This window comes from Calidris pugnax, unplaced genomic scaffold (assembly GCF_001431845.1).
Source record: "Calidris pugnax isolate Ruff unplaced genomic scaffold, ASM143184v1 scaffold272, whole genome shotgun sequence".
In the NCBI taxonomy this organism is placed as follows: Eukaryota; Metazoa; Chordata; class Aves; order Charadriiformes; family Scolopacidae; genus Calidris; species Calidris pugnax.
Window position 1 is genome coordinate 719850 of NW_015091016.1, and position 10502 is coordinate 730351.

Consider the following 10502-nt stretch of genomic DNA (forward strand, 5'->3'; position numbering starts at 1 on the left):
AAAAATGCAGCTGGTGGTGAGTCGGGGCCTGATAAGTTTTGGTGGATTTTTTTTTTTATGGTGAAAGGAAGATGATCGGGGTTTTGGAATTATCATCTTTATTTCTGAACCCCCTCACATGGGGCTGTGGGTGCCCAGTGGGGATTTTGGGCATCTGTTGGCACCGGTCAAACCCAGCCCAGATTTTTGGGGCTCGGTGGCCCTGGGTGCCTCCGTCTCCCCCATCCCAGGCAGGAGCACAGCTCCATCCATCACCGATTTGCAACTGGTGTGGGGAAAAAAACCCACCAAAAGATCCAAATCCCATTATTTTTCTCTTTTTTTTTTCCTTTGTTTTCTCTCCTCCCCCCCCCCCCCCCCCCCCTTCCCCCCCCTCGCGCGCGGAGTTTTACCTTATAACTAATTATTTATCAATCAGAGCCCTTATTAGCCATCGTGCTTGGGTTAAGGGTTGCTAATTAGCTCTTTATGGTGAATTACGGCCGGGGGGGGGGCTGTCAATGGGGGTTTTTACGGTGAGTTTTGCCTCATTGCTAATTACTTAGCAGCGATGATCATCATTAGCAATCCTGTTTCATGCGAGGGATTGCTAATTGGTCCTTCATGGTGAATTTTGGGTAGAGGGGCCTGTGTGGGGGGTTGTAAGGTGAGTTTTTATTTAGGGGGGGCCCCCCATGGGAGTTTTTAAGGTGATTTTTACCTCATTGCTAATTGATGGTCATCTTATTTTATAAGTTTTGCCAGTTGTTTCTTTATGATGAGTATGGGGGCAAAGGGGCTGTCAATGGGGTGTTTTAAGGTGAATTTTGCCTCATTGGTAATTATTTAGCAGTTACAGTTATTATTAGTAATAACGCCTGTTGTAGAGAGCGAGAAGGTCTCTTCTCGGCCTCGTTTCCTCCAGGCTGAACCCCCCCAGCTCCCTTGGCCGCTCTCTGTGCGAACACAGAACCCTTTTCCTCCCCCTCCTCCTCTTCCTCCACCAGGTTTTCCAGGTATTTCTCAAGGTGGAGTTTACGTGGGTTGCTCTTTCCCTGCGGGGATGGTTTTGGATCATCCCCTGGTTACGACAGAGGCAGTGGAAAGGATCCGGTCGCCTTCCCTTTCCCTCTGCTTTGGGAATTAGGCCGTTTTCTCCTCTTTTTCTTTATTGACACCCCCCCTTCACATCTCCTCCTTATCCCTATGGCAGCAGGGCCGCGACTGGGCACCGGTGGCTGGAGGCCGGAGTGTCCCGGCAGTCCTGACCCCCACCCCTGGCTCCGCAGGAGATGGTGTTTGATGGCTGCACCCTCTTTTTTCCCATCTGCTCCCGACTCGCCCCCTTCCTTGGTGCCCCCCAATATCCCGATGCCACCCCCCAACTCTGCCTTGGGGGAGCAGCGGCCACATGGATCTCAGGATTTGGTGTTTTCAGGTGGGAAATGGGAGCGTTTCCCAGTGCCCCGGCCTCACCGGAGGTGCGGCTGCTTCATGAGTAGCCCATTATTGGGGTGTGGCCACCCAACCTGGCAACTTGGAAGCCAAAACTGGTTCTAGTAAAGCCCACTTTTAGTCTGATGGGCCAGGAAAATCATCAAGAAGGAAGGCAGAGCCGATGTGTGGGCAGCAGCAGGGAGAAGCACCTGACTGATGCACATCCCATAGGGAGGAGGTCACATTTTCCCAATTTCTGCGATTACAGAGCTGTTGGAGCGTGGTGGGAGCCCACACGAGGCTGGTTGCTCAGCAAACAGCAGATTTGCACCTCGGAGAACCCTCCTCCCACACACCCTGTCTCCCAGCGCTGCAGTTCAAAACTCCAGCCCTTGGAAAAAAAAATCTAGAATCATCCAAAGCTGCAAAATTCTGACTTTGGGACAAAACGTGTGGGCACCTTTGCTAAATTATTTGAAAATCTGCTGCGGTTATTCCAGGGTTAAAAAAAAAAAAAGATAAAAGTTGTAATACCTGCTTTTTAGGGCGTGGGTTATGATTTCCATGAATAAGGCTTGGCCAGTATTTCTTTCCAAATGAGAGCTGGAAGTCACGAGAGGTGGAAATTTTGCTTCCCTTCCCATAATGGTAGTTTTAATAAATTCGTTTTCAAGTTTTTCTGTACTGGTTGTACGTGCCGGGCCGTTACAGGAGCATTAACTTCTCCTGATTACCTGCACCCTGTGAATATTGGGGTGAAAAGAATGGGAAAACATCATTCCTGGATGTGTTTGGAAGGAAATTCCTTTATTTTAACCCCAGTGAAGTTTCAAAATCTGTTTTCCTCTAAACTTGACACACAAGTCGTTTATATACTTTTTGATTATCGAAGCCATTTTTAATTCTTTGCTTATGTCACACAAAAGAAAATTAGAATAGAAATAGGAACAGAGTAGAATAGAATAGTTCCATTGGAAGGGACCTACGACGATCATCTAGTCCAACTGCCCGACCTTTCCAGGGCTGACCTTACCTCAAAGGGTTTAGAAATGCAATTCTTGCCCCTGTTTTTTTTTGTTTTAATTACTTTTTTTTCCCCATTTGTTGGTTTTATGGTGGTGTTTCCCCCTTGCGATGACAGCTGGTGGCCGCTTCCTTATTCAGCTGCTTCCCGCCGTGGTGCGGAGCCCCGGGGGGTTCGGATGGAGGGTGACGAGTCCCTGCTCCCCAGGGAGCAGAGGAGGTGTCCAGGGCCACCAGGCAATGGAAGGACATCTTCCCTCTTGGAGAACCTGGGCCATGTGGGATGTTTTGGGATGAGGGGAAGAGGATGAGGAAGGGGAGCTGCCCTTTCTGCAAAGGTCAAGGTTATCTGTGCTTCCCTTCGCCCGCCCTGAGCTTTGTTATCTACAATTAACTTCGTTATCGCTGCATCCACCGGAAAAGCCTGTTCATGAGACCTTTGGTAGAGGGATGACGCCCTGGGCTGGTTTCTTGCTGGACTTTCCCAGTCTCAGGAGCAGGGAATACCCCCAGCCTCATCTCACTGATGTGGGGAGGAAAATTAATTGTCTCCTGCCCGGCTGACCCCGCCTGCAGCTCCCTGAGGGACACCGGTGGCAGAAGGGTGAGAGGTCCCAACACCGTGCCCTGGTGCAGGCACCGCTTTGGCCCGAGGAGCTCGAAGGGCTTTCACCGTCCCTCCTCTTCCTCCCTGCCCAGCCCTCGTGTCCCCGTCACACGAGAAGCGGGTGTTCGGTGGCTTCTCTGAGAGCAGTGGCACTCACAGCAGTAAATCGGGGCGCCCACGGCCCCACATGGCACCACGGTGGGATGGTGCCTGGCTGAGCATGGTGAATTCAAAGTATTTTAGTTTATAATCTCAGAAATACGTGATAATTACGTGAGGATTCTTTGGAGAGCTGCATGTGTCCATGGGGGGGGTGGTTCTCTATGTGCCAGACAGACATGAACATGCAGGAGAGGGTCCAGCAAAGAAGACCGGGGCATTGAGGAGAGGCTGGGAGAGCTTGGACTGGAGAAGAAGAGGCTGAGAAGATCCTGCTCTCACCTGATGGAGACCAAGGGGTGCCTGGTGCAGGACGAGAGGGATGGACAACGAAGGGAAACTGTGAAATTCCATTGAAACATCAGGAAACTTTTTCTCCCAGGGTGAGCGAGCACTGGGACAGGCTGCCTGGAGAGGTGGTGGAGACCCCGTCCCTGGAGGGCTCCAAACCCCAACTGGACATGGTCCTGAGCTCAACCAGTTCTAGGGCATGAGCAGAGCTTGGACTAGATGATCTCCAGAGGTCCCTGCTGCCTCAATATTCCCATCACCCTGTGATTCCTCACCACCACCAGATCCGGGACGCGGGATACAGAAGGAAATTCAGGCAAAACAAAGCAAGAACAAGGAGGACTATCCCACAACCCATAATTATCCTGTACGGCATAGACCTGGACCACTCCATCACCTTCCTCTCTGCTTTGTGCCTCCTCATGTGACGCTCCACTCTCTCTTCTGTTAAGCAGGGCTCCAGGAACATGTTGTTGCTGTACCACTTGCCCTTGTTCTGGCACACCACCCGGTAGACCATCTCCATCAGCTTTGCCACTTGCCGGTCCCGTTGGGCACCCACTGCTGTGTTGTTGAAGCCGCAGTACCTTCTCCCACACTGCAGGATCAGGTCCTGGAGGTCACTGCTGCCATGAGACTGCAGGTAATCCTTCAGCGACCTCCCCCCCAGGTCTTCCGCGTGGGTGAACAAGACAATGGTGTGCCTGAAAACATTGACCCCAAAAATGTCCTGCAGCCTCTGCACGGCCTCCTTGTCTTTCTTGAGGAACTGGCCCAGCCTGGTGACCAGCAGCAGCACGTGGGGGCCGGGGGAGGACAACCAGACGCAACGAGTGATTTCTTTGTAGGCTTCGCTGATGGGGACTCTCGGGTTGAAGATATCGGCCGTGTCGATGAGGTCGATGTTCACGTGATGGCAGTACCCTTGGACTCGGGCACAGCTGATGGTCACCGGCTCGGTGGCCAACTCGGACTTGAACGCCCGGACCCCGAGGAGGGTGTTGCCGGTGGAGCTTTTCCCTGCCCCGCTCTTCCCGACCAGGAGGATCCTCAGCCCCGAGCCCTCGCCCTCCCAGGGATACCTGGGAATGGGGACCTGCTGGATGGTGACGGACACGCTGCAGGGACAACAAGCAGAGGGACACGACTCCCATTAGTGCCACGGTGCTCCCTGTGCCAGGTCCCTGGGTCTGTCTTCCCCCCCAGGAGACCCTCCCAGGGCTGTCTGGGGGGTCTGGGGACGTTGATGCCATCCCTTGAGGACCCTTGGAGCTCTCTCTTGCCCCACCCTCACCCCCCTGGGGATTCCTGCTTGCGAAACCGGCTTTGTTCAGCGAGGAGAAACCAGCTCCTTCCCCACGTGGCTTCTTCTGGCTGCCCGGGCATGCCTGGCCCTCCTTCCTCCCCCCGAAAAAATACCTTCCAGCCAACGTAAAGCCTCCTGCTGCCCCTCTGCCCCCCCCGTACCTTTGTCCTTTGCTGAGGCTGAGCTTCCCCCCTGCGGCCGTGGGGCTCGTCCCATCTCCTGGAGCGTTTCTGCCGTCCCACGGGGTGACGCCACCCGGGGTCTTGTCCTGGGTTTCGGGCTCCTTTTTGAGGGAGATGACAGAGAGCTGGAGGGTGGCAGAGACCATGTCCCCTTGGAGGCTCCGGGAGCCGCCGTGTGTGGCGATGGCAGTGGCGACCTGCGGCAAAGTCCCGGCACCAAGACCCTTCCTGGCACCGGCTTCTGGTGGTGAAACACTGCGGGGGCTGTGGGGACACGGGGGGTCTAAAAGGGCAGAGCCGGAGCACGTGGCAGAGCCGGGGAAGTCTCGTCAGACAGACATCCCCACAGCTTCCTGCTGCTCCACCACTTGCCCCGGAGCCCGTGTCTCGCGCCGACCACAAACCTCCGGCCCGCGGCCCCGTGTCTGACGTGATGATGAGAAGCAAAAGTTGTGGGGTGGCCAGGAGCAGCGTGCTGTGAAGCCTGGGTCACTGCCTCCCTCTGTGTGCCACCGTTGGTGTCCCTGCTGTGCTCCTGGTACCTCTGTGTCCCACCATCAATGTCCCTGCCGTGCTCTTGGTACCCTTATGTCACCAGCAGTGTCCTGCCATGCTCCTGGTACCTCTATGTCCCACCATCGGTGCCCCTGCCATGCTCCTGGTACCTCTGTGTCCCACCATCAGTATCCCTGCCATGCTCTTGGTACCGTGGGGTGGCCAGGAGCAGCGTGCTGTGAAGCCTGGGTCACTGCCTCCCTCTGTGTGCCACCGTTGGTGTCCCTGCTGTGCTCCTGGTACCTCTGTGTCCCACCATCAGTATCCCTGCCATGCTCTTGGTACCTCTGTGTCCCACCATTGGTGTCCCTGCCATGCTCCTGGTACCTCTGTGTGCCACCATTGGTGCCCGTGCCGTGCTCTTGGTATCCCTCATGTCACCATCGGTGCCCCTGCCGTGCTCCCAGTAGCTCTGTGTGCCACCACTGGTGTCCATGCCGTGCTCCTGGTACCTCTCCATGCCACCATCGGTACCTGTGCCACGCTCTCAGTACCCCTCATGTCACCATCAGTGTCTGTGCCGTGCTCCTGGTACCTCTGTGTGCCACCATTGTTGTCCCTGCCATGTTCCTGGTGCCACCACGGCCACCACCCTGGGCTGTCTGAGGTCACTGCAGCCCCGCCGTTGTCCTTACCATGTTCCTGGTGCCACCACGGCCACCATCCTGGGCTGTCTGAGGTCACTGCAGCCCCGCTGTCCCCGGAGCCGTATCCCAAGGGATGTGCAGCTCCGGGATGACACCCTGAGGGAGGGATGCCCTGGTGGCCACCGGGGTGGGAGGACACGGGGGACAACAGTGTCCCCACCTTTGCTTCGGGAGCACTTTGGGTTGGTGGAAGGTGGGAAAACAGGGTTCCCCATGGGAAAGGGGGGGTCCTGCATGTCCCTGGGGGGGAACAGCAGTGCTGCCATGGGGCTGTGCCCCTCCAACATGGCTCTGCCACGCAGCCACCGCGTGAGACCCGTGTCCCACTGTGGAGGAGACCATAGCTGGTGGCCCTGGATGCTGCTCTCCATGGGGGAAAACAGGGTTCCCCATGGGAAAGGGGGGGTCCTGCATGTCCCTGGGGGGGAACAGCAGTGCTGCCATGGGGCTGTGCCCCTCCAACATGGCTCTGCCACGCAGCCACCGCGTGAGACCCGTGTCCCACTGTGGAGGAGACCATAGCTGGTGGCCCTGGATGCTGCTCTCCATGGGATCTGGCATGTCCTGGTCCCCCCATCACCCTCCGGGGACCAGCAGGATTTTGGGGGGAGGGCTGGCCACGTGCAGTGAAAGCACCGAACCGCGGAGAAATGGGGAAGAAAAGGCCAAGTTTCGGCCCCTGTTACTGGAAATGAAAGGGGTGGGAAGGAGAGAGTGAGACCTTGGGATCTGGCATGTCCTGGTCCCCCCATCACCCTCCGGGGACCAGCAGGATTTTGGGGGGAGGGCTGGCCACGTGCAGTGAAAGCACCGAACCGCGGAGAAATGGGGAAGAAAAGGCCAAGTTTCGGCCCCTGTTACTGGAAATGAAAGGGGTGGGAAGGAGAGAGTGAGACCTTGCCCCATGCGCGGTGATGTCCCGCCGCAGCAGTTGTCCCTCTCCTGTGACACTGGGGGTTTTCCCCCAAAACCTCCCTTGGGGACACAGGTGTCTGTGAGTTCTGCAGCCGGGGATGTCCCCAGCTCTGTTCCCATCCATGCAAGCGTGACCCACGTCCTGCCTCCCCGTGGCCCCCATGACCTCCATGGCTCGTGGGGACACGCTGGCACCTTTCCTGGTCCCCCAGTACCTGCCCAGGGGGTGGCACTGGCCACGGAGCCACGAGACCCGGTCTCGGTGTGGGGAATGGTCAGGCTGGGGCATAGGGACATCAGGTTTTGGGGACACCGTGGCCCCCATGACCTCCATGGCTCGTGGGGACACGCTGGCACCTTTCCTGGTCCCCCAGTACCTGCCCAGGGGGTGGCACTGGCCATGGAGCCATGAGACGCAGGACATGGGGACATGGAGGCAGTGGGTTACAGGGACATCAGGACATGGGGACAGTGGGTTTAAGGGACATCAGAACATGGTGAGATGGGGACAGGGGGTTTCAGGGACATCGGGGCGCAGGAAACAGGGACATTGGGATGAGTTTGGGACATTGGGATGACCTTGTGACATTGGGATGACTTTGGGACATCAAGACAGTGGGTGCCAGGTACTTTGAGACCCGGAGCACAGGGATGTAGGTTGCCAGGACATGGGGACAGTGAGTTTCAGGGACATCAGGACATGGGGACATGGCAACAGCAGGTTTTGGGGACATTAGGACACAGGACACATGGATGTTGGGAGGACTTGGGGACATCGGGACAACTTAGGGCACGGGGAGAGCAGGTTTAAGGGACATCAAGACACGGGGACATGGTGACAGCAGGTTTCAGGGACATTAGGATACAGGACACATGGACATTGGGAGGACTTGGGGACATCGGGACAACTTTTGGCCATCAGGAGACTGGATACCAGTTACTTTGGGAGCTGGGGCACAGGGATGCTGGTACCCAGGACATGGAGACAGTGGGTTTAAGGGACATCAGGACATGGGGACACGGTGACAGCAGGTTTCAGGGACATTAGGATACAGGACACATGGACATTGGGATGACTTTGGGACATCAGGACACTGGGTGCCAGGTACTTTGGCGGGTTTAAGGGACATTAGGATACAGGACACATGGACATTGGGAGGACTTGGGGACATCGGGACAACTTTTGGCCATCAGGAGACTGGATACCAGTTACTTTGGGAGCTGGGGCACAGGGATGCTGGTACCCAGGACATGGAGACAGTGGGTTTAAGGGACATCAGGACATGGGGACACGGTGACAGCAGGTTTCAGGGACATTAGGATACAGGACACATGGACATTGGGATGACTTTGGGACATCAGGACACTGGGTGCCAGGTACTTTGGGACCTGGGGCACCGAGATGCTGGTACCGGGGACATGGGGACCTGGGGATGCTGACTGTCAGGGACATCAGGCCCCAGGAGATGGGGACATTGGGACATGGGGTGTCAGGGACACTGGCACTCCGGACACAGGGACATGGGGACACAGGGACCAGGGGACCTCAGAGACCAAGGGATGCAGTGACTAAGGGATCCCAAGGATCCCGTCATTGAGGGCCACATGGTTCCAGGGACCCCAGGACATGGGGACAACCCGGGGTGCTGGTGCTGTCCCCCCCCGTGTAGCTGTTGCTCAGCATCGCTGAGTCCCCTCTCAGCCCGCTCTTCTCCAGCTGAAGAGGCCACCAAGTCTGAGAGGCCACGCGTCCCCTCGCTCGCTGGCGGCACGGAGCCGGTCACACCAGTGTCCGAGGGGCTCCATCTTCTTGAGGGGTGGCCTCGATGCACCCCAAAAGCTCCCCAGAGCCCCCCACCACCCTGCAACGCCCGGAGCCTTCGCTCCAACGTGTGTCCCGGCTTGGCAGCGCTCTGCCAACCAAAAATGGAATATAATTTGCAGGTTTTTTTTCTTTTTTGGTCAAATACACGCTCCCATGTTTGTATTTGGTCTCCAGGAGACCCCGGCTGGGTCGGAGCGTGGCTCCCCCCGGCTCTGCTGTGGGGACACAGGGCCAGCACCCCACCGGGACGACCCTGTGCAGGGTGACGTGGCTTTTTTGGGGAAAAAAAAAATATTCCTGGAAAAGGCATTTCTGTGGCTCCGGCGTGTCGTCACCCACGCGGAGCATCCTGCCGGGGTGTCACAAAGTGCCACGTGTGTGTCCTCCCCCCGTGGTGACACTCATTCCTGGACCCCACGGCGTGGCACGAGGGGGTGACACGAAGGTGTGGGGGGTCTGCGGGAGGGAGCCCCGGCCCAGCTCCCTCGGGCTTTGGATACCAGTTACTTTGGGAGCTGGGGCACAGGGATGCTGGTACCCAGGACATGGAGACAGTGGGTTTAAGGGACATCAGGACATGGGGACACGGTGACAGCAGGTTTCAGGGACATTAGGATACAGGACACATGGACATTGGGATGACTTTGGGACATCAGGACACTGGGTGCCAGGTACTTTGGGACCTGGGGCACCGAGATGCTGGTACCGGGGACATGGGGACCTGGGGATGCTGACTGTCAGGGACATCAGGCCCCAGGAGATGGGGACATTGGGACATGGGGTGTCAGGGACACTGGCACTCCGGACACAGGGACATGGGGACACAGGGACCAGGGGACCTCAGAGACCAAGGGATGCAGTGACTAAGGGATCCCAAGGATCCCGTCATTGAGGGCCACATGGTTCCAGGGACCCCAGGACATGGGGACAACCCGGGGTGCTGGTGCTGTCCCCCCCCCTGTAGCTGTTGCTCAGCATCGCTGAGTCCCCTCTCAGCCCGCTCTTCTCCAGCTGAAGAGGCCACCAAGTCTGAGAGGCCACGCGTCCCCTCGCTCGCCGGCGGCACGGAGCCGGTCACACCAGTGTCCGAGGGGCTCCATCTTCTTGAGGGGTGGCCTCGATGCACCCCAAAAGCTCCCCAGAGCCCCCCACCACCCTGCAACGCCCGGAGCCTTCGCTCCAACGTGTGTCCCGGCTTGGCAGCGCTCTGCCAACCAAAAATGGAATATAATTTGCAGGTTTTTTTTCTTTTTTGGTCAAATACACGCTCCCATGTTTGTATTTGGTCTCCAGGAGACCCCGGCTGGGTCGGAGCGTGGCTCCCCCCGGCTCTGCTGTGGGGACAGGCTGACCCTGGCGGGGGGACGCGGGGGTCTGGTGGGGCTCCCCCCGGTCCCAGCGAGACGGAGACGGGGGGTTTCCAAGCTCAATTCATTTAATGATACACATCAAAGTACCTGCATTCCCACACAGCAGCGGCAGAGGAAGCGGCGGGGGGGGGGGCCACGGGGCAGCGCGGGGGGGTCCCTGGGAAGGCACCCGAGCCGAGGGGAACCCCGGGGGCAGCACCCGCCCG

The 10502-nt window shown here is 57.5% G+C and overlaps 1 protein-coding gene across 1 annotated transcript; it reads right to left on the minus strand.

Annotated features, from left to right (window-relative positions):
* Nucleotides 1-2204: 2204 nt before the first annotated feature.
* LOC106896042 (GTPase IMAP family member 5-like) lies at nucleotides 2205-5357 on the minus strand. The gene is made up of 2 exons (XM_014955755.1): nucleotides 4964-5357; nucleotides 2205-4614 (listed from the first exon to the last, which is right to left on the minus strand). Exons 1-2 carry the CDS (start codon nucleotides 5128-5130, stop codon nucleotides 3768-3770), a joined length of 1014 nt encoding a protein of 337 aa, XP_014811241.1. The 5' UTR covers nucleotides 5131-5357; the 3' UTR covers nucleotides 2205-3767.
* Between the last annotated feature and the right edge of the window lie 5145 nt (nucleotides 5358-10502).